The sequence below is a fragment of the Botrytis sinoallii genome (genome assembly GCF_014898435.1).
Source record: "Botrytis sinoallii strain Bc 23 chromosome Unknown BSIN_009, whole genome shotgun sequence".
Classification (NCBI taxonomy): Eukaryota; Fungi; Ascomycota; class Leotiomycetes; order Helotiales; family Sclerotiniaceae; genus Botrytis; species Botrytis sinoallii.
Window position 1 is genome coordinate 989,444 of NW_024066036.1, and position 27,536 is coordinate 1,016,979.

The window sequence follows — 27,536 nt, forward strand, 5'->3', positions numbered from 1 at the left end:
AACGAAGGATTTAATTATTATGTGGTGGTGGTGGTGGTGGTGGTGGTGGGGTTGAGGTGACGGGGGGGATTGTGTTATGGATTTTGAGTTTGTTCTGGGTGGAAAGGAAGTTGGAGATGTGATGGGATTAATTTTTGATGAAGCTCTTCCCTCGTTGAAGCTCTCTTGACAACGCCGCTTTTACTCTTTACTAAGCCTTAGTTTTTTCTCAAGGCTGAATGTTCACTACGTATCGTACAATCGCTTAATGAAGAGCAACTACGTCAGTCTTGTTAACATTTTATTAATTAGTAAAATGGATTGATTCGATTTGATTTGATTGATGGGTTGGAATTCTTTTTGCTTGCTTGGATGTTTCGTTTGTCCAATGCCATAATACCTTATTACACTTTACACTAGCATGAAAAGTTCGAACACAGTTAAAAAGATATAAAACAATTGAATCATCAATAAATTCCCTATCAATTCGAATAATCTAATAAGTACCTAGGTAATGACTAATCTACCTATCTATTAATATAATATGAAGTGAATAGGTACTAGGCATCTTGTGATTATGTTTATTTTATTCCCTCTTTTCTTGTCATCTCCTTGTATTATTTTTCAAAAGGCTGCTTCAAAGGGCTTCAAAGGCTTCATATTGGTTGGTAGCCTTGTCTGAAGCCTTGAAACAACTTAATCAGCCTTGTTTGACAAGGCTTCCAAAAGGTCTCACACGTTTGGAACCAAGAACAGAACAGGAACATGTACCAGGTAGCTACAAGGTACCTAGGTAGAAAGGTATGGAGTAGAGATTTGCAAAACTTATTAGACTTTGATGTGCAAGCATTCAATGGATGAACTACCATGTATCTATCTACCTTTTACCTTTGGTGCTGTCGATGCTCTAGTTATTATATCCCCGTGATAATGATATAATGATAAATTCACATAGTCTGCCTCCACGGCAGTGGCCCTCGGAGAGCCAGCGGAGCGTCATTCAATTACTACTGGTGTACAAGGTAGGTAGGCGGGTACTCTGATACTCTCGATACAACAACTGGGATTCCAAAATCAGCATCACTTAGGATCTTTAACAAGGATCAAAGAGCTATCATTGGATGTATTATAACGGTTTTGTTGTTCAGCAAGACATTCTCAGAAGTGTCGTCAGTCCCGTTACTACTGTACGTAACTCTCAGGAAAAAAGAATTTAAAATTTAAATGCACTAGGTAGGAGTATTCACATCTCATATATACCAGACCATACCATACCATTATTCATCTTAACAGTAGCTAGCAATGACGCTCCGCTGGCCCTCTGGGAGCCACTGCCGTGGAGGCTTTACTCGCTTTGCTCGATCGATGATATACCTACCTAGGTAGGTAGGTAGATAGATAGAATTGATAGGTGTATTGCACGAATGAATGAGCGGTCGACTACTCCATATGCATAATCCCGCTCCACTCAACAAATCGGAACAATATAAATTAATCGGAGAGGTTGGATAAAAAGGGATACTAGCTATAGGTAGCGAATCGATCAGGACATTATCCATACCAAAGTGAAGTTCTCTACCAATTCAATTGGATGCTCACAAACGATTGTGTTTAGCCGCCCTAGAAGTTTTCGGACAGAAATATTCTGAAACATATAAAAATATGTTACTATTACCTGGGTAACACTACAACCAAAAAGAGGAAAAGAGGAAAAGTTTCAAGTTTCATAATTCCGATCTAAAGATCCAAAGCTAAATTATCGATTAAGAAACTTCCCCTTTAGAAAAAGATCAAACGGATGAACCTATCAAATCAATTCCTGGTCCTCGTCGAGGCTTTGATGCTACTACCTCGAGACTACTTCGTACCAGTCTACCTAGCAAAATCAAAGATGCTACGGTTAAACTAGAGACCAAATAAGCTAGATTCACCCCTGAAGATGTCGTTATGTGGCTAAAGTTACATGGTTATATCCACCAGATCTTGGGAGAAATGTTGACTGATGGATCAATTGGGTATAGTCGCCTCCATTCTTATCCCCTCCCCCTGTTGGAATATTCATACCGGTAGTCTACTCCGTCTGTACGAGTATGTATGTGTATGTAGGAAGTCAGTTCCGAGTGACTTTTGAGTTCGGAGAGTGAGGCATGAGAAAGAAGATATGTAACTGATGTGTCTTCAAATCCTGCCATCTTCTGAAATGCGTATCATATCATGGATACCAAGGTGCAAGTCGGGAGATACTAGGTAGGTAGTAAGTACTGGGAAGGTATCTACGTAGCTTTGATATCAAATTCATGACTCCACCAATCTACCTACTAGGTACCTAGGTAGATATTCACATAACTCTTATCACAATCCTACATTCCTATATCCCAAAGAGAGTATCGAGAGTATCGAGAATATCGAGAATATCGAAAACGTCCTTCCCCCCCTCTCCCCCATTTGCATTCGACTTCCTTTAAACTCTCTTTCCCCCCTTCCCTCCCACTTAGCGACAAAGGAACATAATTCTCCGAGGCGCGATCGAATCTTGTATCCCCGGGACGTTGCTACTTTACATGAACATATCAAACGAAAGGAACATAGGATTCTCACACAACCACCCAACACTCCTTAACTTTGGAGATGGAAAATTATATGAATCATTAAGATAGACATGACTTATGTGATTCAAGTCAAAATTACTTTTTACCTCTGTTTCTTTTGGACCCCTTGAAATTACATAAAAAAAAAGAACTCCACAATTCATACTGGGTACAACAAATCCACCGGTCCCTCTTCGATATTGTACACGAGCCTCTTCCTAAGTTCCTACTCTGTATGCATTGAGTGATTGATTGCTCTTACACATATTGAGTTCATCTCCCAAAAAATACAAAGCGGCCGCATTTGCTTTCCACACACTCACTACCTCTAACTTCACCTACCTACCTACTACTTAATATACCTTCTTGACATCTTGGATGGCATGGAATAAAGTACCTTCCTATTAAAACCACCTCAACCAGACCAGTCATTGCTACCCACCTCACATTACGAGAATCCTCCTTCCTCGATACACATTCTTCTCTTATATTCATGAAAAGATGGCGGATCACGAACATCAAAAACATATTTCCGATTCCGAAGAAGATTCCATAATGGAAGAGAGAGAAGAAAGAGAAGAGAAAGTAGAGAAGGTAGAGAAAGAGGAGATCGAGGAGAAAGAGGAAAAAGAGGAAAAAGAGGAGAGTGTTGATCAGAGTTCCGATCATGAGAGTGTTCGTTTATCTTCTTTATTTACTTTCAATCCCCTATTTGGCTTGTCCTCCAGAGTTGCACAACAGCTCTACCTGCTCTAGACTGGAACCAACCAATTTACTAACTCGAATCTTTCTGGTAGGACACCTTCGAGGATGCCAATGATGTTGAAGACATTGCCGATACTCTTACCTCCCCAGTTGAAAGGACCAGATCTTTAACGAAACGAAGATCATCATCTATTAAGAGCAATACACAAGATAGCAGTACCGATATCCCATCAGTCCCAACAGTACCACTTTCAGAAACGCATGGCGAAACGAATGACGAACAAATAGAATCCGATAATCCACCACCTAAATCTCCCCTTCTAACATCTCATCGCATGTCCGCTACATCCCTCCATAATGTGAATCTCGAAGACGGTGATGATTTTGGATCGCCTCCACCGCCTCCTCCCCTTTCGAAAGGTAGTTAGGCCCGCCGAATATTTAAACAATGTGGAAGAGCAATACTGATACACAAGATTTTAGTAGCACCAGATGAATCAAGACCTGATCAACCACCCGAATTACCTCCAAAGCCCAATACCGTAACTCCAATGCAGGGCCTCTCTGGAGCTCTTCCAGATGTACCATTCTCACCGCCCCCTCCTCCTCCGCCCCCTCCCGCACCTGCCAACCTTCCTGCGCCAACACCTGTCACCAGAAAATTAACCAGTCCATTCTCGTGGCTGTCGAGAAATACCTCGGCTCCCAAAGAGAACGTCAAGTCACCGCCATTGCCTCCATCTCAAGCAACTGAGCGTAGACATACCGCTTCTTCGATAGCAACCATTAGCAGTAATCCCGAAATGATGTTAAACAAATTGGAGGAGGGTAATGACACAGACGCCGCGAATGGAGTTAGACGACCTGCGAGGAATAGTTTAAGGGACAGATTTAAGCTTGTGAGAATGCGAGAAGAGGCCGGCATAACAGAGCTTCCTGAAGAAAAGGACGAGGCAGGCAATACAGCATTTGGGGGTCTCATCAGGCAAGGTACAAGTCTTGGTTTAGGATTTACCGCCTCACACGACGACAAAGACCCTTCTCCCGTATCTCCCGGTCCGCCTACGAGTCCTAATCCAGTCAGTGTCAACCCCGCACTAGCCCCCGGTACGGCATCTGGAGTTTCTGCAGGCCCTTCTGCAATGGGTGATCCAGAAGCACCGGTCGATTGGGATTTATGGCAAAATGTTGTCTGGGAAGGGCCAGCTGCAGTAGCAAGAACAAGTGCAGAAGAACTAAATCACGCTATTGCAACTGGTATACCACATGCTATCAGAGGTGTGGTGTGGCAAGTATTGGCGGAGAGTAAGAATGAAGAGCTCGAGGTTGTCTATCGAAATTTGGTCAATCGAGGTACAGACAAGGACAAGGACAGGATGAGTACATCTAGTGGGGCACAAAGCAATGGATCAATAAAAGAGACTGTGGTTTCATCAGCATCATCAATACATTCCGAGAAGTCTACTCCCGCTACGACAATCACCAATGGAATGAGATCTCCCTCTCCCCCTAGTGAGAAGGATGTAGCCGTGTCTTTGGCTGAAAAGAAAAGGAAAGCCAAGGAGGATGCGGCGGCATTGACCAAACTCGAGAGAGCCATAAAGCGGGACTTGGGTGCTCGAACAAGTTATTCGAAATTCGCTGCAAGTGCTGGACTACAAGATGGATTATTTGGTTTGTGCAAGGCATATGCTCTTTATGATGAAGGTGTTGGCTATGCACAAGGCATGAATTTCTTAGTTATGCCTTTGCTTTTTAACGTAAGATACGAAACCCCTCATTTCTGAATATTCCCTAACATTCAATAGATGCCCGAAGAAGAAGCGTTCTGTCTATTAGTACGACTTATGAATCAGTATCACCTGCGAGATCTCTTTATTCAGGATATGCCAGGTCTACATAAACATCTTTATCAGTTTGAGAGATTATTGGAAGACTTTGAACCAGCATTATATTGCCATCTCCATCGACGTCAAGTCACACCCCACCTATATGCCACACAATGGTTTCTAACTCTTTTCGCCTATCGATTTCCATTACAACTTGTGCTTCGAATTTACGATCTCATTTTAAGCGAGGGTCTCGAGGCTATTCTCAAATTTGGAATTGTACTCATGCAAAAGAATGCAGCTCATCTACTCACCCTCAATGACATGGCTGCATTAACTACATTCCTGAAAGATCGACTTTTCGATGTTTACATTGATGCTTCTCCTTCAGCAGGATCAATTCTGGAATCTGGTTTCTTTGGAAATTCAGGAGCAAGTATTGATAAGGAAGTTTACCGAGCAGATCATATGATTCAAGATGCTTGTGCCGTCAAAATCACTCCTAAAATGCTGGAAACTTACGCATTAGAGTGGGAGGAAAAGACCAAGATAGAAAAGGATCGGGAAGCAGAATTGGAACACCTAAAATCAACAAATATCTCTCTTACACACAAAGTTCGGCGTTTAGAAGAAAGAGTCGAATCTCACGATACGGAACACGCAGCTCTGGCGACCGAATTGGTTCGGACTAAAGTCGAAAATCAAGAGATTCATGAAGAAGCCGAAACTCTTAAAGAACAAGTTAAAGAACTGAAAAATGTAATTGATAAGCTACCGGATGAGATTGAAGCGAAATTACAGAGTGAGATGGATAGATTGATGAAGAGGAATCAAGAAGTTCATGAAGAAAATCAAAAATTGGAGGATGAAATGAATGAAATGGAACAAAACTTGGTGGAAACAAAAATGAAATATGCTGAGGTATGTTATTGCACCTGGTGATGATTGATGAATGAAGTACTAATAATGAAATAGATGAATGCGGCCCACGAAGCTCTAACTCGTAAATGGACGGATTTGAGGAAAGCTTTGGGTGATTAAATATCGTTATTGGGAGATAACCTAAATTATTAAATACGACTTGTACAGTTCTTCTCAGTTGATACCGATGCCTTTGAAGTATTTTTGGAGGAGGGGCATAAATGCCAATATTGGGGAAAGAAAGAACAATGCTCTCTCTCGTTTGGGAGCTTGCTGGATTTCTTGCTAGATGGAGGGGAGTGGATCGGGAATAAATCAGATTATACAGGTACTGCTGCATTGGTAGCGAATGGTATAGGATTTGGCGTGGGTCGTAAAAGTACCGGAGAAATACTTTGGGTGCTTGTTTGCTTGCTTGTTTCTTTCTTTTTTTTGTCGTTTTAGCGAGATGTTAGGAGGAAGAGAAATTAAGGACGGGTATGGATGGGGAAATTGGGAGAGGAAGGAGGTGAGAGGGGGAAAGGAGGAAAGGAGGGGAAGAAATAAAAATTAAGAATAAATGATCAATGATATCCCCATTTGTGTGTGTGTGTGTGTTTCTATTTATGGATTTTGCTTTGATTTAACTTTGGGTTTGGATTTGAGTGTGCTTGAGGGATTGAAGTGAAGTGAAGTGGAGGACTTGTCGACTGCATTAGACTGGATTGTTTGGGTGGTGAATGACTGAGTTTTTGATTATGTGAAATTTTGGCTGGGTTTTGAACTGGGTTTGAGCTGGGCTTGACTGGCTTGAAGGTGATGAATGGATATATATAAGTTGGTGGATGGATTGGTGGATGGATGGGTTGATGGATGGGTATATGTTGGGGGGGGATAGGGGGATGGGGCAATGGGGGGTGGAGGGGGTGATATTTCTGTGTGGTGTTGGGGATGGGAAGGGATGGGATGGGGATGAGGATGAGGGAGAGGGAGAGGGAGAGGGAGAGGGAGAGGGAGAGGGAGAGGGGAGAGGGAGAGGGAGAGGGAGAGGGAGAGGGAGAGGGAGAGGGAGAGGGAGAAGAGGGAGAGGGAGAGGGAGAGGGAGAGGGAGAGGGAGAGGGAGATGGAAGACTGGGAGTGGAAAGCTAGAATGAATGGGAGTGCAGTATAGTATTGGGATTTTGTTTGATGGGTTTAGCGGTTGGAGTTACTTGTTTGTTCACTTGACTGGCTAAGTAGGTAGGTATTTGCTTACTTACTTACTTGTCTAACTGAGTGCTTACTTACTTGATTGGCTAGATAAGTATTTATAAATTTGTGATATTTTGTGAAGAGTGAGATATGAAGGGTAAAGAATGAGCAGTGAGGTGTTGTTTGCGTGGTTGTAGGGTTGAGATTAGACTTTTGAGATTTGAGATTTTGAGATTTTGAGATTTTGAATAAAGGGAGAAGGGGGAGAAAGGAGGGGGGAGAAAAGGAGCAAAGGACTACGAAAGAAGGATATGGACATGGGGAGGGAGTGTGAAAAGGGGGGGAGGGAAGGAAGAAGAAGAGGGGAGACGGGAGACGGGAGAAAAGGAGAGAAGGGTTTGTTCTATGTTCTATTCCTAAATCTATGGTGTATTATGTATGGTATGGTATAGTACAGCGAGGTATAGTTTGATAAGAGAGCTGGAGCAGGGGAGTAGTAAGTAGTAAGTAGTAAGTAGTAAGTAGTAAGTAGTAAGTAGTAAGTAGTAAGTAGTTAAGTAGTAAGTAGTAAGTAGTAAGTAGTAAGTAGTAAATACTAAGTAGTAAATACTAAGTAGTAAATACTAAGTAGTAAATACTAAGTAATAAGTAATAAGTAATAAATGATTATTTATATAGATCTTAGGAGATATAGATATATGAAGATATAGATCTAGAAATACACTGCTAGACTTAAAGCTATATATAGGCAGATATCTGTACACAAGTATATAGATACATAAACAAAAGATTAATTCATTTAGTTTATTGTAATTATGATTTTGATGTGTATACAGCATAGAATAACTATGAGTATATATTTGAAATATTAAAATTTCAAATTTGAGCACAAGATGACTCTTCAAGATTTAAATTTTCTATACAATATTACAGTTATCAACACTCCCAATTTCCGATTCCAACTTCCTCTTCTCTTCTCCAAACCTATCTCTCTCTTTTTCTATTATTCTCCCCCCTCCTCGAGCTCCTCCCCTTCTCTTCCCCTTTAATCATACCTTTCCCTTCACTCACACCGGTACTCATATCAATATTTCTACTCACATATTCATATATTCATTTAAACAAGATTTTTTTGAAAAAAACAAAAGAAAGAAAGAAAGAAAATCTCCACCGCCGAACCCACATCACCAATTTATAAACTGGAATCGAAGTACTGATGGTATAATACCATTAATCTTCTAGGGACCTCGGGAACAATAGATATCACAAGCTCCGCGCGTTATATGAAACAGAGTTTTATCTATCTATCATACACGATGTGAAGAGTACATCTTCGTAATATTTTTTTCTACTGATTTGTTTATTTTATTTTATGCGACGAGATGGTGGATGGTGGATGTGTATAAATGTATAGCATAATCGGCGTAGCGTTAACTATGTAGGTAGGTGGGTAGGTAGGTAAAGATAGATGTACCGAATCGATGGAGAATGCTCTATCACTGTTATAGATTTGCATGTAGGTTTGCACGTAGATAAATATAAAAGAAGAGAGGAGTGCTTTGCGATTGAGATTAAGATTAAGATCAAGGACAATTCCTAACATGTGAAACATTTCAAATTTTCCATTAATTCGATTCGTCATATCCAAAGCGTAGAACTCTTCAGATTTCCAAACGACGCCGGAAGTGATATGTGATATCCTCTATGAACTCACTTGGAAGAACTTCAGCTCTAGTCACAATAAACCCAAAGACTTCATCGGGGCAAAGTAGAAGAAGCTATGGTAAAATTAATTCAATTCTTCATCAAGTAGCTACCATAATACTATAATCAACAATTGATCAAATGTACCAAATATTCTAGCTGGATAGATAACAAAGCATAGGGTATAATCATCCTCTTCTTTCTTTCTCCATTTCTCCTCTCATAATTCTAAACATTCACTCAGACAAACCCCCATTCCCTCTTAACACCTTCCCACTCTCCAGCCCCTACAATCTCTACTTCTTTCCCTCTTCCCGCCCCCTTCCCTTCCAAATCCTTCCACCTCAGATCTACTTTCGCGGCCACATTTCTCTCCCCATCCCTCTTCAACCCCTTTCTTCCGGTTCCAACTCCTCTTCCTAAATTTCCCTCCCTCTCTCCCAAAACTCTCCCTTTCTTGACAACTTCCTCCTTCCAAGCCCTCCAATCCTCATATTCCTCTCTCTGTCTCGCAACCCAGTATCCCGGTGTACTCTTTGCCGGTCTCCACTTGCCCCTATCTGCTTTTATGGCACCCAAATCATAAATTCTCGAATTTTCCCCCGTAGCCAGCGTCAAGAGCTCGCTTAGCACATCTTGACCTTCTGCTATGACCAATGCTTTCCTCTGTTCCTCGACTGATTTAGATTTAATCAACGGTTCATCCAACCAAGACATATTTTCGCGTTCCGAAAGTTTAACCCGACGATTATCTTCCCGGAGGTAACGAACTGCAGCTTGCAAACTAGCAATTTCGGTCTTGAGGGCATCCATTTCCCTGGCAGTAGCAACAGCGCGTTCCTGGCCTGCTTTAGAACCAGATACAACTTCACCCAAAGCTTTACTTTCATCCGCAATCTTCTTCCACTTCTCGCGATCAGCTTCCATAGTTGATAATTCTTTGTTTTGAAGTTCGATTGCTTCAGCAAGTTCTGCTTCACGATACTTGGCAACTTCGATTTTGCGCTCGAGTTCATTAATACGTTCGTTCTTCTTGGTAGCATCTCTCATGCGACTTTCTAGAAGTTCTATCTTAACGGATGATTCTTCGAGAGTTTGATCACGTAAAGCGATAAGACGGAGACGCTCATGGTTGTCTTCTTTGAGACGGCGGAGTTCTTCTTGGGTATCAACGGTTACGGTCTTGGAAGATTTCAATTCTTGAGATCTGAGAACCCAAGGGGCTGTCGCAAGCTCAAATTCTAGGGTTTTGTCGAGATCGGATGTCAGAGTTGAGAGATCGATTAGTTGATTGTTGAGAAATTTGAGCTTGTTTGAGTAGGTAGAGAATAAGTCGGATTCGTCAGTTGAAAGTATGTTTGAAGTGGTCTGGTAGATAGTACTTTGAACTTCTACATATGTGTATGGCTCGGCTCTACCTTCTTCGTGTAATACCGTGAACAGGTCGTTTCCTACATGGCGTGTGTATTCTGTAAGTTGTTGAGTTGCCAATTCGCACTGCTCAAACGATTCAATAGTGTCAGGCATAAGTGATAATGATCGAGCTTTCATGTCTTCAATCTCTCTGACTGCTTTTCCAACAATGACCTTTGCACTGCGCGTCTGGGTAATGACTGCCTCCGTCTTCTTGGAGAAATGTTCAAAGAGCTCATCATCCTCCTCTTGACTGGGTATGATGGTTTGGACCATTGTTCTCGTAGATGAAATTGCTGCTGCTGCATTTTCCAGCTGGCTCTGCATGACAAGAGTACGCATATGAACCTCGTCAGCATAATTAGCAAGGCTATCTCCAAGATGAACCTCTGCAAGATGAGACATGAGAGCAATAGTACGTTGCAATTCGCTGGCACATTGCTTTTCCTTCAATTCATCTCTTCTCAAGCCATCTATCCATCCATTGAGTGCTCTCTCAACAGGTTCAAGTTCATATAATGCGCCCTCATATTTGCCAAATTCCTCTATCGAGCAATGACTGATGGCATTGACAAAACGGTTGCACATGGCACCAACCCATACGAGTTTGTCAAGAACATCACAGCCAGCAAAGATGTCGTCCTCATGGCCAGTAGGTGGCTGTCCGTTTACCCTCTCCTTAACAAATCCATGCAAAAGATTTGCTTTGAAAGCCACACGTCGGAATCTTAGCAATGCCAAAACTGAATCTCTTTCTGAATTGAACTGATCTGGTAAGAATAGCTGAACGATGGACAAATGTTCCGATGCCTCCTGAGCATCTAAGCGACGTAGTTCCAAGTCGATTGTCTTGACTTGTGTTTTGGCAGCAGAAACTTGGAGCTTCATATTTAAGTCTTGCATTGCACGTGTTCGGCTGTTCAATTGTTCCGATTCTGTTTCTGTGACGGCATGTGATGCTCTTATATCTTCCAAGTCGCTTTGTAGACTAGTAACTAGCTCACGGAATCTCGATAAAGTATATTCCATATCATCCAAGGTCTCATCTTGTTGGGCTGCTCGTCTTGCTTGCTCATTAATAATGCTTTCCTTGAAGTCGATTTCTTCCTGCATCTCCTTCTCGGTTTCGACGTGATTAATCTCGAGTTCGTCGTTAAGTTCCTTCAAGCTTTCGAGGTCCTCAATTGTGACTTTCAGTTCCTCGATTTGCTCACTCATACTCATGTTTCGATCGGTAAGTTCCTCAATCATGTCTTCGGCACCTAAAGCATTATCGAGTTGTTGGCGGAGATCTTCAATGATGGCTTCTGACTGGGCAAGTTTTCCCTTCACCACATCATAATGTTCCTTGACACTACCGAGCTCTCGAACATCTTCTTGTAGACTCTTGATTTCGTCTTTAAGCTCAGCCTCAGCTTGTTGTGTCAGATCTCTGAGCCTCAGAAGGGCTTCCGTTAATCGTTCATTCTTTCTCTCCAGTTGCAGATAACTTTGACTAGTCTTCTCCTCTGCACTCATTTCTCCTCCCAATTCTGTATTCTCTTCTCGCAATACCTCGACCTCCAACTCCAGCTCTTCAGTCTTTTGTTTCAAGGCATCCAATTCAGTTCTGAGCACTTCGGCTGTTTCTTCTGCCATTTCCCTATCCAGGGTTGCCATTTCAAGTATCGACTCATGTTCGGCTTGCATACCTTCCACTTCCTCAAATCTAGCAGCAAATTCTTTCAATTGTTTTCTTAAGTCCGTTATTTCTTGTTGCTGAGGTTGATATTTCGTTTGTAACTTCTGAATAATCCCCTCGAATTTCTCCTTTTCAGCTTGAACATTTTCCAAACCTTTCAGCTTCTCCCTATCCTCCATTCGTTTCTTCTCCATTACCCTTAGCTTTGTTTTCAGGTCCTCAATCTCCCTGCTGGCCGCTGTGCTCGTTGCAACACGCTGTCCGGCTGGTGATCCTGCTGGCGAAGCTTCTCGCCCAGTCCTAGTAAATACGGGGCTTGAAGCTTGCGGAGACAACTGATCCGTATCACTCCTCAGTGAGGGTGATAGCAATCTATCTTCATCAACCGTATCATGAGTACCATCACTGACTTGACTAGACCCTGATGGTGCGCGGTCCGGAGCAGGTCGAAGTGTGCGTCTAGGGGCCAAAGAGGTGGGACGAGAAGCAGTTGTCCTTGTCGCAGGTCCTCCAACCCTATTTGCTACACCACTACCTCCAGCTAATGGTTTTCCTCGTCCTCCAGGTGGAGGTGGCGGGCCCATTGATGTTCGACTTACAGATGATGGCCGAGGTCTTGTAACGCCGGCAGAGGGCGCACGAGAATTCGCAGGTGTTCCGGTTCGGGAGGTCGAGGCAACTGAAGTACCTGCGGAGTATAGTTGCTTTGTAGGGGATTTGTGGGAGACTAGATGTAGGATTAGAATATATATGGCATCATATGAACGTATACGTACACGAAGGCCTGAAGGGCCAGAGGGATGTCTTCCCATGGGACTTGGGCTTGGAGCATTCATGCTTTTCCTCTTTACGCCATTATCTGGTACAGAGTTTGTTCTTCGTGCCGCCGGGGCAGCAACGCTGCTTGGTCGACCAGGTTTCTTTGCAGGCGCAGGTGCTTTTGGGGGAGGTGCAGGTCGATCGATAATAGCAATAGTAGAAGGGCGAACAAACATTCCTTTGCCCATCTCGCACTGAAAATATCGCCTTCCCAAGACACTGCCATCATTTTTGCCTCCTCCATCTTCTAATTCAACTCCGACCCAGTCCCCTGAAGCAAATATTGGATCCGTTCCCATCCATAGAATAGTTGCTATAGCACCATTTCCAAGCTCCACCGTTTGGCCAATTTCGAATTCGGCCATGATGTGCGAATCATCTGAGAAGTATTGAAACTGTAGTTGGATAGTATGCGTCCAGAGAAGCTGTGGGATTTATCGTTGCTAAGTAATAATTGAATTATTGACAAATAATTGTCGTTGTCCGCGTTCGCGTTGAAAACAGTTTGTGGTACGTAATCATGAAGTCGTCCGTGCTGGTAGGCTCGAGGTAGGTGTTGTTGGTACGACACTTTAGTGAAAGAATTCATAATATGCCAAGTCAATAACATCCATTATTCACTTTAATACTAAAATGTCTCCTTTGGGCTGATAACAAATTGTAGGCAAACATTTCTTATTCAGTCTATATTAAAATATTTCAAGGGATCACATCATATGTGCATCCCCGCTCACCCCCTTAATCAAGCCCCTCCCCGAATGCAAAGGTTTACAATAACACATGTGGTTTGTTTGCATTATGGAAACGGGAATTGATAAAACTTCTTGTAAATCGAAGACTATGGTATCATTTCATAAAATCCTGTCTCGTATAAAATTGTAAAAGAAAATAATCACATTCTACCCTCCGCACTTACACATTTCACCACACTACTCCAACTACAAAAGCATGATAGCAGCACCCACAACCGCGGCCACCGCACCTCCCAAACTATCTCCTCCAATTCTCTTCTCGCTTCCTGATGTACCCGTAGCGGCACTGGGGGCTGTAGTTGTCGCCGTAAGACCACTGGTGAATGGCGCGATTGCTGCACTAGTTGCGCCCGAAAAGGCAACAGGCTGCTCAGTAGCAGTAGGGTTTGTAACGGCAGTTGTGTTAGAGGGGTTGAGAACATTGTCAATAATGTGCATGACTCCGTTAGAAACAATGATGTCAGCGCCGATGACTTCGGCGCTGTTGGCGAAAATTTTGGAGTCTTCTGAGGTGACGGTGAGGGATTCACCCATCAGCGATGGGAAAGATTCATTGGCTAGCCCGGTGGAGAGGAGAGTGGAGTAGCCGACCTATGAACGGGTTAGTTAAGAAGTAAGGAATTGCGAGAGTTAGAGAGAAACTTACAGTGCCGTTGAGAACGTGGTATTCGAGGATTTGACTGAGTTGCGTTGTAGGTAGAGCAGCAGCTGTGTTCCCAATCCTCTCAAAAGCTTCATTAGAAGGAGCGAAGATAGTAACATCCTTGAGGGATTCGACTGGTGCTATGAGGGAAGTAGTTTTAAGGGCACCCGCAAGAGACAACAGGTTTGAGTCGATGGCTGACATGGATGCCGAAATAGGGATAGTAAGGACTGTATCGACAATGTGCATCACACCTCCATTGAACATAATATCCTAATGTATGTTAGAACTGTTTTTGCAACAAGTTGAAAGAACGAAAAGAATCGGGTAGTTGCTTACAGTCTGTGTTGTAGTACTTTTCTCTTTTAATCCAGTGGTAACGACAGCATTTGAACCAACCAGAGCAACCTGTACTACTTGTCCACCTGTGACTTGGGTGTAGCTCTCGTTTTTCAGAAGCGTTGGAATGAACTTTGCGTCCTTTGAGAACATGCTGGCCGGAAATGTACCATTCAGAACGTGATATTGAAGAACAGCAGCAACAACATCGCTTTGGCCGGCTGCGGCCTTATTTGCAGGCGTCGCAAGGAATTTCGTGAACGCCGCGTTATTTGGTGCCAGGACTGTAATTCCCGATGAAGTATTGGAGGAGAGTGCGCTTACGAGTGCGGGCTGTTGTCCGAGGAGCACTGCAAATGTTAATATAGTGATGTTAGAGGAATACCATATAACTTACTGGAAAGAGTAGATAGAGTTTCGTTATTAGCTACGATCGCTTGGGATAACGTCATCCCAGAAGTGCTAGCAGCAGCTACAGAGGCCGTATTATTTGTCCCCGGGGCGTCAGTGATCGATGCAGTGACGCTTGAGGCGAGGAGCGCCAGCGAGAAGAGTGATGGTGTATACATTATTCTGGAAGAGATTGGTAATAGAATCAACTATTACTCAACTATATTCTGCTCTGCAAATATTAAAAAGGAATAAGTAAGACTGGATAACTATCAAAATCACCGAGCAAAGAAACAACAAGAGGGACGGAAAGGAGAGATATAAAAGATAGTAGAGGGAGATCCCTTTTGAGGGCAAAGCGGAATTGGAAACGCCCCGCAAAGGAAGAGTGCACTTTCAAGCACATCTTCCCGACTAAAAGTCTTGAACTATAGGTTTTTGATGCCGGAACATCACAAATGTGGTAGATTGAGCATAGGGAAAGCAGCACAGACACGAATTGAGTGTGACAACTAATTGCAGTAACAGGGTTGAATTTTTGAAGCACACTTGCAAAACCCTAGAACCTCCAGATAAGAGGGGTGGCAATTGTTGGTAATAATTTCTAATAGAGAAACACACACTAGAAAGCTTGAATTATGATATAAGGTTAAGAAATAAGGTTAATTGATAGCTGGAGTGTGTGTGAAACGAGCTGTGGTCAGATCTCGAATCCGGGGTATGATTGGTCGCATGAAATGTCAAAGCCCCTCAAACACGAAGAGAAACCATTGAAACGAACAGCATTTGACTCTGGTCAAGGATCTTATTCGATACTTGTATGCTGCTTGAAGGAGAGCCATTAAGAGGTATCTGAAGAGCAAATTGTAGGGAAATGATCAAGAACTGCTATCAGTTTATGTAGAATTTGTCGAAGAGGGGAATTTTGAGTTTAATTCATCCTAGCCGACTTTCAGAGATGCATTTGTTTCGAGCGCATTTTGGAGACCAGTGCAATGGTCGGGCAATAAAGCTGACACCAAGATACGTTTATGATATTGGGCTGAGCACTTGTCTCATGATGAAAAACTGAGGCATACTAAGAACATCGAGTCTTGAAATCCGCAATATTGCGAATCAGTTGCGTCAAGTGACTACGGCCTTTTTAGAGGGAACAAGTAACCTATAAATAAGATTGAAAATCAAGAAGGAACTTGGTAGGATGATTCATGAAATTATTGGCATTCGCCTGGCAAGCAAAAACAGTATTGTGTGCTCTATAGTATACTTTTGAGGTTAATCTGCAGTCCATTTCAAATCCTACTGAAGACGATGCTGGGCATTCTTATGAGCCCCAGGGTTTTCATCCCTGGCAAATACAGCCATACCAACAAATTCCCCATCGTCCTGAGAGATTCTTCCATCAAAATCTCAAGACCATTAACCAGTAAGTTCCTTGATGAGGGCTCCTGGGGTAGGAAATAGGACATTTCTCTTCTTCTTGTACTTGTCGCCGAAATCAATACGGTATTGCTTCTCCTTCTTGACGGCCCATTGCTGCATTTGTGCTGTTCCAACGATAGCGAAAATGACCGTACTCAAACTCTTAGTCACCAAGATCATACCAATCCACGCGAGAGTCTCAAAAAAATAATTAGGGCATGTTACCATGGAAAATCCGTACCCCTGAGGAATTCCACGTTCAGTCCCTCCCGGCGAGCGAAGGTTGGAGAGAGTAAGGTGAGTTTTGAGATTGGAAAGCTCGCCAAAGAGATATAGAGCCACTCCAGCCATATTCAGGTAGTCAATTTTCGGGGATGTAAGGGCAGTGTAGGATGAGGGGGCATATATAAAGTAGGCGATGTAGAGACCGCTAAGAAGCCAGTAGTGAGCGCAGTTTTTGAAGATGTTTCTAGCTGGCATTGTAGACAGGGAGAAACGGTGAACGTAAACGGTTTCATATTCGCGTTTAAGAAAATGAAGAACTATGAGCGACATAGAGAGCAGCTGAGAACTCGAGAGGGGGGCAATGGAGGTGGTAGGATGAGAGTAGATATAAGGGCGGAGGAGGGGAAATCCAAGGTGGATTAAGATAGGACCGAGGTATTCGATTATATAGACGGTACGCCAGCCTAATTGAGGACCTATAGTAGATTATAATGTAAGTTTTGATGCTTAGAATCGAGTGATGAGTTGCAGGTATATACCTAGGTCCTTGATCAAGATTTCCTTCCCAGTGATCACTTCTTTATGTTGAGAAATGAGTGCTTTCCTGTCTTTCAAGATCTTCTTCTGTTCTGGATCGAAAATACCAAATCTATTGGGGTCCCAGCCGCCGGCTTGCTTAGCCAATTTATCTTTAACATCTTGAACCGTGGTCGTTTCGTCGATATCAATCGAGGTAGGAAGACGTTTGATGGGGTTTTTGGGAGCTTTGAAGATTAGCTTTAAGAATGTTCAATGGCAGCAGATTGAGCAACTTACAGCGATTTGTGACCTTTAATGTGACTGCCATCTTGGAAGAATTGACAATTTATGATCTGAAGGGATTGATCAAGATTGTTGAAGATTTAAGAAGACGGCGCTGAGGTCGGGGGAAGTAATAAGTGAACGAGGTGAACTTGCTTGTTGGCTGTCGATCTTCAAAATTATTTGACTTTTGACTATTGACCAGGCCAATTGGTCCAGGCACGGAATATCCGCCACCAATTCACCGATCATGATGATGATCATCGTAGGGAGATCCAACGCACCCTGCCAACTGTACGATCTAGGTCCAACTAAAATGACACTTTGGCAGTACTCTGTACTCTTCTGTTCGAGATACTTTGAAGTCTAATTAAACTCATGAAAGCAAAATGATAGACCAGCTCCCTAGTACTTTTCTATGGATCTATCTAGAAAGGATCTAGAAAGGATCTAGAAAGGTATGGATATCAAAATCAAGCTATATGAAAGCGGTGAATGTAGATCATTCATCACATGATATGATAGACTCAAAGTTTGGTTTAGTATGTTTCATTCCAGTCTCTCTCTCTCTCTCTCTCTCTCTCTCTCTCCTCCTTTTTGTCGACTCACACTTGTTCCCGTTGTAAATATAAATACTATTTCAATTCGTTTTCCCCTCCGGTAACCCTCTCACTTCAATTGGATGGGCATATCATACCGAGTGGTTCAATTGGCTGATAAATCATGAGGTCTATCAAATACAACTTTACCTTGCATTGCAGCCCTCCACAATCCTTGCTCTGCAAGCCATCTTCTCCTCACTGCTCTGCGAGAAGACAAATTCGGATGTTTTGAGCTTCAAACGCCCCTGAAAAGAGGAGGTTGGGGGGTTGAGCTGCTACGCAGTAGCCAATGCTTTTTTACCCACGAAGTACTCAAGTGGGACTTCTTCACGTCCCTAGAGCTTCATTTTCAGCAGCATCAAAAACACACCAACGCACACATCCTGCAAAGTAAAGCAAATAGTGTATTCGTTGTAGGGTTCTATGCCGTTGGCGAAGTCCTCTCACTTCCCCAGATATCGGCTTGCGGGGTCGGGTACAATGTTGTGCTCTCAATAAACCAATCAAATATTGGAGTAGGTTTGAAACATTTTAATTTCGTCTGCCTTGTGTCATTGATTTCCGTGTATGAGTGAAGCAAAACACAAACCTGAGAGATCATTCGATTTTGAGATTCGAATCGAGCTTTCGGGGAATGTTGTAAAGCCTTTTGTTTGACCACCGAATCTCGATTTAGAGATTCAATAATGATATCACGTCCATACATTGAATCTTTAGGATAATATCGAGTAGTGTGGCAACTTAATGATACATCAAGTGCAAGCATTTCCTATCAAGTGGCGCGCCATGTCCAAATCTGCGACTTTGCATACATTCAGGTCTCACCTCAATCTGAAGACTGTCAACGCATTGTCCAATGAACTACTAATATTTCAGCCTCTGAGAAGCTCTGATGTAACCCTTCAATTTGATATTCACAGGTTTTTGATTGGGTAACAATGAAGGGGATATCAATTCCACTTTCTCTTCAAGACTGCTGCGACACTGCAGGAGCTATCAAATCGAGGGGAGAGCTTCCCTTTCCCCTCTCTCAATTGATTACCAGGTAGCTCAGCTTCCAACCTCTTTCTTTTCCTTCCTCGTACATCACCAGGAACTTTCCTTTTTCCTTTTCCTTTCAAACAAAAGCTACCTATAGCCTGTTCCTCTCCTCTCGTTCGAGGGTACAAATCATACAGAGACTCCAGTAGCACCTTGATTCAGCTCATAGCACGGTCTCTCCTCTCTTACCGCAACTAACTATCAATTGTTGATAAGTAAGTAATAAGCATCACGATGCACTCTAGCTTCCTATTATATTTATGTTTACATTTGTCGTGTCTTCAGACAAAAGCTAACGCTCAAGTAGAGGCTGATTCATTGATTCAATCGCAATGATGAGACGCCTTTCGAGTGTTTTTAAAAGTAAAGACAAGGAAAATACTAAATCCTCACCTGCGTCTGCCGAAAATGGAGCAACCTCATCAGGCGGCCCAGCGCGTCGTTTGACTTTAGGTGTGACTAAAAAGTCTACTAGTGGTACCGCAAGCTCCAATCCTCAAGTATTCGAAGGTCCCGATCATAGTATAAAACGCGCCGGTATTGTAGGAACTCTCGAGTCCCTTGGAAAAGTCATTAGCACAGCCAATCGTCCTTTAAACACCGAAACTGGAGATGGCTCATACGATACAAAACAGGAGCAATCGGGTTTATGGGATGATCTCAAAGCATTGCGAATCAAGGACTTGGAGACATTGCAGATGACTATAAAGCAAGAACTAGGATCTTCAAATCTGGCAGATGACAAGACCATGTTAATGGAGAAGCTTATTCAGGTAAGTCTGACCCTCGACTTTCAACACACAAGTACTAAGACTCGATAGTTGGTTGCCAACCTTCCTGGAACCTCCAAGACTCGAGTTAAGCTTACAGAAGTACTTGTTGATGAGCTATGGGGATCCTTGGAACATCCACCAGCTTCAATGCTTGGTGACAAGTATAATTATCGACAAGCCGATGGCTCGTGAGTATAGCACCAGAACCATTCGGGTATTTCTCCAACTAATCCTTATTTATAGATACAATAACATCAAGTTTCCCGATATTGGAAAAGCAGGCACAGCATACGCTCGAAGTGTTACTCCAAAAATCGTTCAACCAAACCCAAAACCAGATCCAGGCCTCATATTTGACACAATTATGAGTCGAGAAAATGGTGGATTCAAGCCCCACCCGAACAATATTTCCAGTATGCTTTACTATATCGCAAGCATTATCATCCATGACTGCTTCCGCACCTCACACGAAGATTTCAATATTTCAATGACCTCCTCTTATTTAGATCTTTCTCCTCTGTATGGAAGTAATCAGGATGAACAGAATAACATGCGAACACTAAAGGATGGAGAACTAAAACCAGATTGTTTCGCTGAGAAGAGATTATTAGGCTTTCCTCCTGGAGTTGGATGCATCCTTATTGTAAGTCACTTATATGAACCTTAGAACTGCAACTAAAGCGTGATAGATGTTCAATCGTTTCCACAACCATGTAGTGAAACAGTTGGCGACGATAAACGAGAATGGACGCTTTACACCCCCCAAGGACAATCTACCAGACGACAAGAAGCAAGCAGCCTGGAAAAAGTACGACAATGATCTCTTTCAAACTGGACGGCTTATTACTTGCGGTCTCTACATTAACATTATTCTACTCGATTATCTCCGCACAATTGTCGGTCTGAACCGGGTCAATTCTACCTGGTAAGAGTTGTTGGAATTGAGACAAGAAATGTGTGTAGCTAAAATTAAATAGGACCCTTGATCCTCGGATCGAAATGGAAAGAAATGGCAAGCCCGGAACTGTCGCTGGAGTCGGGAATCAATGTGCCGCCGAATTCAACCTGTAAGCCTTTCAATTAATTGCCTTCTCATAATTAAAGCTAATTGTATATAGCGTGTACCGATGGCATTCCTGTATCAGTCAACGTGATGAGAAATGGTCAGAAGATCTGTACATGAAAATCTTTGGGAAGAGCTACAAGGAAGTCACTATGCAGGAGCTTCTTATTGGTTTGGGTAAGCTCGAAGCAATGACACCAGAAGATCCGCTACAACGAGACTTCGCTGGTATGAAGAGAGGCACTGACGGAAAACTCAATGATGATGATCTTGTTAAAGAATTAACCGCCAGTATTGAAGACTTGGCTGGGTCATCAGGAGCAAACAACGTTCCTGCAGTCCTTCGTGCTGTTGAAATCCTTGGGATGGAACAAGCTCGTGCATGGAAGTGCGCAACTCTAAATGAATTCCGCAAACACTTCGGCCTTATACCACATGAAAAGTTCTCAGATATCAATTCAGATCCAGCCGTCTATGAGAAATTGAAGGTTCTGTTCGATGAGCCTGATTTGGTGGAACTTTATGCTGGATTAGTTTGTGAAGATGCCAAAAAGCCTATGGATCCAGGTGTTGGCATCGGACCGACCTATACAATCAGTCGTAGTATTCTTTCTGATGCAGTTACATTGGTTCGTGGTGACAGATTTTACACCACCGACTATCATCCAGCAAACCTTACGAATTGGGGTGTCACTGAAGTCAACTATGACTTAAACGTTAATCAAGGTTGTGTCTTCTACAAGTTGTTCATCCGAGCTTTTCCGAATCATTTCTCGCATAACAGCATCTATGCCCACTATCCTCTTACGATACCGTCTGAAAACAAAAAGATTATGGAGAAACTTGGCCGTGCAGATGATTACAGTTGGGACAAACCAATTAAGGTTCCAGAACGAAAGAATATCGTCACCTATGACGGAGTCAAGAGTGTTCTTACTAACGCGGAAGCATTTGGCGTTGATAATTGGCGCAGAGGTTTTGCCCATCTCATGGGAAAACCAGGTATGTAAGCTCGTTGCGAAAGCTATACACTCAGTACTAATATAACCTTAGGTGCCAATTTCATGTTAGCTGGTGATGGCGACTTCTTTGCCGAGCGTCGCAATCAAATGAAGGAATGTCTTTACCAAGACAAATGGCACGAGAGTGTCAAGAACTATTACGAAAGCATTGTTCCAAGACTTCTCAAGAAATGGTCCTATAATATCGGTGGCACGACCAACCAGGTTGATGTCATTCGCGATATTGACAATTCCGGTGAGAATTCCGTCAACTTGATCCCTTCTGTTTTTATCTAACACTACCTAGCTCATGTTCACTTTGCCGCCAACGTTTTTCACCTCCCACTCAAGAGCGAAGAAAATCCCAAAGGTGTATATACCGAGCATGAATTGTACATGGTGTTGGCTGTTATCTTCATTGTAATCTTCTTTGGTGATGTCGACCCAGCCAAAACCTTTGCACTACGTGCTGCTGGTCTTCCAGTCACACAAGATCTTGGCCAACTAGTTGAGCAAAATGTGAACTTTATCTCAAAGACTAGTCTTGTATCAGGTATCGTTGATACTTTCATGGAAGAAAACAACGCACTTAAAGATTATGGTGTGCACATGGTACGCCATTTGTTGAAGGCTGGCTTAGGCGTTCACGAGACTGTGTTAGTGTATCCTTCAATCCTTCACTATGTTTACTAATATTTTTAGTTGGTCACAAATTTTGCCCACAGCAGGAGCGATGGTAGCAAACCAAGCACAAGTTTTTGGTCAAGTCCTTGATTTTTATCTTGGTGATGGCAAAGAACATCTTCCGGAGATCAACCGTCTTGCAAAGCTCAACACAGTAGAAGCAGATGATATCCTTTTGCATTACTTGTTAGAAGGAATTAGTAAGCTATGTCTGTCTAATCTGTTTATGCCCCGTGTTAACAATATATAGGAATGTACGGCACATTCGGTGCTTACCGCACATGTCATCAAAACATTACTGTCAACGATGGATCTCGCAAAATCGATTGCAAGCCTGGCGATTCAGTATTCGTTAGTTTCGTATGTCTCTCCCTCTGTAGATCTCAAAATATAAACTAACAAACCCTCAGGTCTCACTAGCCCAGGACCCTAAAATCTACCCCGACCCAAAGAAAGTTCGTTTAGATCGTCCAGTTGATTCTTACCTCGTCTATGGCGTCGGTTCTCACGCTTGTCTTGGCGCCGAAGCTTCACGTGTAGCTCTTACAGCCATGCTCAAATGTATTGGCCGACTTGACAATCTCAGAAGAGCATCTGGTCCTCAGGGCGAAATGAAGAAGATCCCAAGAGAAGGAGGATTCTATGTTTATATGGATAAGATGATGGGATCCGAATTCCCCTTTCCGACTACAATGAAGATCTGTTGGGATGGAGGGTTGAATGAGCCGGCACCAGTGGTGGAGAAGGGTAAAGGGAAAAAGAATGGCGCATGACCAGCCGGGGATAATGCTGCTGATTCGGAAGATTGGAATTGCTGGTAATGGTTTGAATGGAACAGAATGAATGGGTTGCAATGAATTTGAATGGATGAAGAGGGGCCTGGGTATGGATCTTCGGGGAATAATTTACTTGCGATTTCTTTCGCTTATCGGTCTAATGCGTTAGATTCGAATTTGGATTTGCGATAATTTGAAGGTTGAGGTGGCGAGGTTCCGCGTTCTATTTTCCTTGTGCTTTGTTCGATACCTTGCTATTTGGTGTTAACCTATCTATTGAAATTTGGTGGAAACACTGAACTTGAGGGAATTTGGGTAGCGATAATATCTTGCATTTTGGCTTCAAGAAACTTCTTCGTTTACTGATTGGTGAAAATTGAATGCTTAATGTCCCATGTATGAGCTCAGTATTTGGAACCTGCGAGGATACTGAAAGAGTTGGGGAGATTTATCCTGATTGTTTCCATACATACAATACAGCGACGAAGTGCATACCTATGGTTGATTATTAGGATTTTCACTTCAATATAGACCCAACTATCAGAGTAGTACAGAGAGTTGCGTGTCTTTTGGAGGGAAAGTCGTGTTACGTATAGGAGATCTACATATTATCTCGCATATACTAATACGCTAGTAGCATAGGAACGGGCTAGTATAAAACCTAGCGCCGTTTTTTAGCAATGGAAACTCTTCTGGGTACAAATCATAAGTCGTTTAGTATCGTCTCTATGTCTAGATTGTGCGCATCGTGTGCATTTATCTTGGTGTTTCGGATGATTGATGGATGCATAGGATTTAGTCTTTCTGCTGTTTTTATATGGGAGGGAGAATTTAGTCTCGCTCGTTTGATGATATTTATAATAGCAAAAAATAGTCCGTCACTTCTTTGTGTTGTGTGAGTGTTTTATGATGATATGTCGGGGTTTAGCATAGCTATATAGACCGAATCGATTATGAATTTACTACTACTACTACTATGTCGGGGTTCATATAGAATGAAGATCCAATGCTAAAGCGATAGAGAGCAGAAGATGGTTTTGGTGAGATGGCAATAGTCAGGTTATTTGATTGTTAATGTATTAGTGTTTAACGTCAGGCGGAGCCAAGGCTTAAGGTCAGAGATCTGGAGACTTCCCTAAGAATATGAGGGTATGCTAAGCTGAGGCCTTGATTATATAAATGCTTTCTGTAGAAAGCAGATCTAGATTATATGGAAGGATCTAGGATCCTGTTGAATATGATATTCCTTGCCATTTGGGATGGAAACATACTGTTGGATGACTCTGAAGAGTCGGAGAGCAATTTCAAAAAGTAGAAAGAAATTATCAAGGATTCGGAGGCTCAGAGAATAAATGCCTACCCTGAAGTGACATAGATTTTATTGGTGTGATGATTTTGAGGGCATCTTCGTTTGTTAGTTTTCGTTTCGAGGCCGGCAGAATGACAATCGTTATGCAGATTAAATCACAAAGTGTAACTTTCGTGAAAGTTGGAAATATGATGGTATTTAGTCGTATATTTTATTACCGAGTTCAAGAAAAATGAAATAAAAGCCCATCATTATCAGCAGCAGCAGCAGCATCATCAAGCTATCATCGCACCTCATTGTCTCATAGTCTCATAAGTGATCAACCCATTCCCAACGAAACATTCCACAGTACCAATTCACATCAGCTATCCAAGAGACTTGAAAGAAGCGTATGTCTGAGCAATGCTAACTACAAGTGATGCCGTTGCCAAGAAAACACTGACGACCCCAAAAATTATAACTCCCCAGAATGTGTAATAATTGAACGAATCTCTGCTGTCCCTCCAGAGCTGTCGAAAACCACGCGGTTTCCGCTTGTCCATGTATTCTCGGAGAATCCGGACGCGATGTTCAAGAGGACCGAAATGACTGTAAGATACTTCAGAATTATTTAGTATAGCCAATCTGATCGTAAAGGAAGGAGCATCGTGATACGAGTCTAAGAAGGAGTATTCTGATGAGGTGATTGTACCAGTATCCTTCCACAGCCGTTCTGTTGCCCATCCATTCATACCAACTATAGATCTATAAAGCTTTCTGCGATCTTCCGAAGCTGAATTTAACAGATCCCACGTTTTGTGAACGCCGTCAATAATGCGAGGTCCATACGTTTTGGAATCACTCATGGGATCAAAAGCATTCCAAATAGGCGTACCACCAGATGGCCCCCTAGGTATAAATGAGTAAGTACACTAGGTCTCTAATAGACGACACCATTTACCAAGAAAATGACGATGGTCCTCCGAATGATCCTCTGAATTCCTCCACGCTTCCGAAAAATGTGACGAACAATTGCTTAGTTTCTGGATTGAGAAGGAAATGTTCCTCCAGTACCTCTGTCCAAACCAATTGTAGACCGCCGATTTCTTTTAACGACTTAAAGTTTAGATCATTAATAACGAGAGATATTGAGGAAGGATTGTCTATCTTGCCGATTGGGAAAGTTGATTGCACCTTGAGAAACCGTATAATGAGCATAAACTCTTTCAGCTTCAGCGCAAGAACTTCTTCGATCTTGATGCACATAAGCCAGACGAATAACTTTCTACCGTATAAATTACCAAGGTAAGAGTAGGATCTGAAATCAGGATCTAGCCTTATGTAATCGTTGAATATAGGCATGATTCCTGCAAGCAATATAATGCCTTCATGATCATTCACTTCTCCCCTCGAAAGGACTCCAGTATCAAAACAGTAAGAAAGTACAGATCCAATGGTTAAATCACCACCATGAGCAGCACCGTTACATACCATTTGAGCATAGCAAATCCCAACGAGAATAGATCTCCTCGAAGCTGCGGTTGCGATTAAACATTCTCGAAGCAATACTTTTCGTACCGCCACAGACCACTGGTGGTGAGCAACACTGAATGATTGAGGCTTGAATACTTTACTGAAATGCTTCTCCCATGCTTTCTCCAATGATATTCCATAAATTTGGATGCCGCCGAAACGACTAATAGAGCTACGATCTTCATCACCATCTCCGTGCCGAGAATCCCTCAACTCATTTATGTCAATTGTATGTTTCAATGGCGAGTCTGCACTTATTTCTTTAAAATAGAAAGGATTCCTACGGACTCTATCGAAGAATGGATTGACAAATTTTCTCTGAGTTGCTGTAAACCATTGCTGGTCCTCACGTTTAGAAAGAAACTCATTGGTATAATGTTGAATAAGTTTCTCATCAACTGGTATGCCAAAAATTCTATCTGGTAGGGAAGAAGTCTCAAAGTGTTGCGGACCTGGATTTTCTGGTTCATTTTCTAACGCTTCGTATTCTGGATCAGATCCAATAGCCTTCGTTCTTTGTCGACTCTCTCGTAAAACTCGGATGCCATGTTTCAACCACTCTTCTAATTTTGCAGCGGGAAGCGTGATCAAGTCTTCATCTTTGTTATCCAGATCAGCTTCAACACTTTGTGCGGCTATCGATGACTCTGGATGTTTGCCTGTCGGATCTGGGCCACCAGGCGGCAAACTGCATTGGGATTTATTTTCGTCTGAGAAGACGAGTTAGTTTCTGTATCAAAGAAGGAATGCAGTTTGATTTTCTGTACCTGAGGACGACTCTTCTTTGATGCTTGCGTTCTGTACACTTGGCTGAGACAGATGGCTTCTTGTCTCGACATATGTCAACTCGATATCCACCATTTTGAAGAATAGTCTGAGATAAATAGCTTAGAGTGAAGGATGAATTTAGTTTCATGCTCTGTAGATGAGAACATAGGAGCAAGGTGGTGGGTGTTAAGATAAGGCTCAAGGCTTCCCATTTTTCAGCTGGCTGCAATACAGCTCATTCCTTTTTTTGGCCAATGATATACCATACACAATCTAAATCCTAGAAATTTAATATCGACGCACGGCACACTTCTTTCTATAGGACGAAAAGATAACTGATCCACGATCTTTGTTCCTCGAACTTCTCAAAATCGCGATATCTTCAAACAGCGGGTAATGGAGCCCTCCTTGCAGCGAAATAACTTGCTGGAAATGAGTACGTCACCCAACTTTATTAATTCAAATTGAATTATGAAATAACCACAGATGAAAACAATAAGCTTAGCATGACCAAACGAAAGTTTGACTTTTTGTAGACTTCTGGATTCCATAACATCGTGTTTTCTGTATTAACATTGAGAATAACCGCCCAATTATAAGTATCTGCCAACAGTTCTCATTTCTGG

General features: G+C 42.4%; 6 protein-coding genes across 6 annotated transcripts; 2 read left to right on the plus strand and 4 right to left on the minus strand.

Moving 5' to 3' along the window:
- Positions 1 to 3,068: 3,068 nt before the first annotated feature.
- EAF02_005883 (uncharacterized protein) lies at positions 3,069 to 6,142 on the plus strand (the record flags this gene model as incomplete). Its single annotated transcript, XM_038901931.1, has 5 exons — positions 3,069 to 3,242; positions 3,365 to 3,692; positions 3,756 to 5,032; positions 5,081 to 6,022; positions 6,077 to 6,142. The coding sequence occupies 5 exons, from the start codon at positions 3,069 to 3,071 to the stop codon at positions 6,140 to 6,142; spliced, it is 2,787 nt and encodes a 928-aa protein (XP_038758148.1).
- Positions 6,143 to 9,136: 2,994 nt separating this feature from the next.
- Positions 9,137 to 13,260, minus strand: EAF02_005884 (uncharacterized protein; the record flags this gene model as incomplete). Its single annotated transcript, XM_038901932.1, has 2 exons — positions 12,769 to 13,260; positions 9,137 to 12,717 (listed from the first exon to the last, which is right to left on the minus strand). Exons 1-2 carry the CDS (start codon positions 13,172 to 13,174, stop codon positions 9,137 to 9,139), a joined length of 3,987 nt encoding a protein of 1,328 aa, XP_038758149.1. The 5' UTR covers positions 13,175 to 13,260.
- Positions 13,261 to 13,538: 278 nt separating this feature from the next.
- On the minus strand, positions 13,539 to 15,966 carry EAF02_005885 (uncharacterized protein). Its single transcript, XM_038901933.1, has 4 exons — positions 14,941 to 15,966; positions 14,544 to 14,893; positions 14,208 to 14,477; positions 13,539 to 14,152 (listed from the first exon to the last, which is right to left on the minus strand). Exons 1-4 carry the CDS (start codon positions 15,110 to 15,112, stop codon positions 13,748 to 13,750), a joined length of 1,197 nt encoding a protein of 398 aa, XP_038758150.1. The 5' UTR covers positions 15,113 to 15,966; the 3' UTR covers positions 13,539 to 13,747.
- A 386-nt stretch (positions 15,967 to 16,352) lies between these two features.
- On the minus strand, positions 16,353 to 17,427 carry EAF02_005886 (uncharacterized protein; the record flags this gene model as incomplete). Its single annotated transcript, XM_038901934.1, has 3 exons — positions 16,353 to 17,056; positions 17,120 to 17,344; positions 17,397 to 17,427. 3 exons carry the CDS (start codon positions 17,425 to 17,427, stop codon positions 16,353 to 16,355), a joined length of 960 nt encoding a protein of 319 aa, XP_038758151.1.
- A 1,534-nt stretch (positions 17,428 to 18,961) lies between these two features.
- On the plus strand, positions 18,962 to 23,754 carry EAF02_005887 (uncharacterized protein). Its single transcript, XM_038901935.1, has 12 exons — positions 18,962 to 19,239; positions 19,332 to 19,797; positions 19,846 to 19,985; positions 20,041 to 20,440; positions 20,487 to 20,722; positions 20,775 to 20,864; positions 20,916 to 21,862; positions 21,914 to 22,117; positions 22,169 to 22,517; positions 22,564 to 22,745; positions 22,796 to 22,905; positions 22,956 to 23,754. Exons 2-12 carry the CDS (start codon positions 19,357 to 19,359, stop codon positions 23,316 to 23,318), a joined length of 3,462 nt encoding a protein of 1,153 aa, XP_038758152.1. The 5' UTR covers positions 18,962 to 19,239; positions 19,332 to 19,356; the 3' UTR covers positions 23,319 to 23,754.
- Positions 23,755 to 24,812: 1,058 nt separating this feature from the next.
- EAF02_005888 (uncharacterized protein) lies at positions 24,813 to 27,060 on the minus strand. The gene is made up of 2 exons (XM_038901936.1): positions 26,910 to 27,060; positions 24,813 to 26,852 (listed from the first exon to the last, which is right to left on the minus strand). The coding sequence occupies exons 1-2, from the start codon at positions 27,001 to 27,003 to the stop codon at positions 25,567 to 25,569; spliced, it is 1,380 nt and encodes a 459-aa protein (XP_038758153.1). The 5' UTR covers positions 27,004 to 27,060; the 3' UTR covers positions 24,813 to 25,566.
- Positions 27,061 to 27,536: the final 476 nt, after the last annotated feature.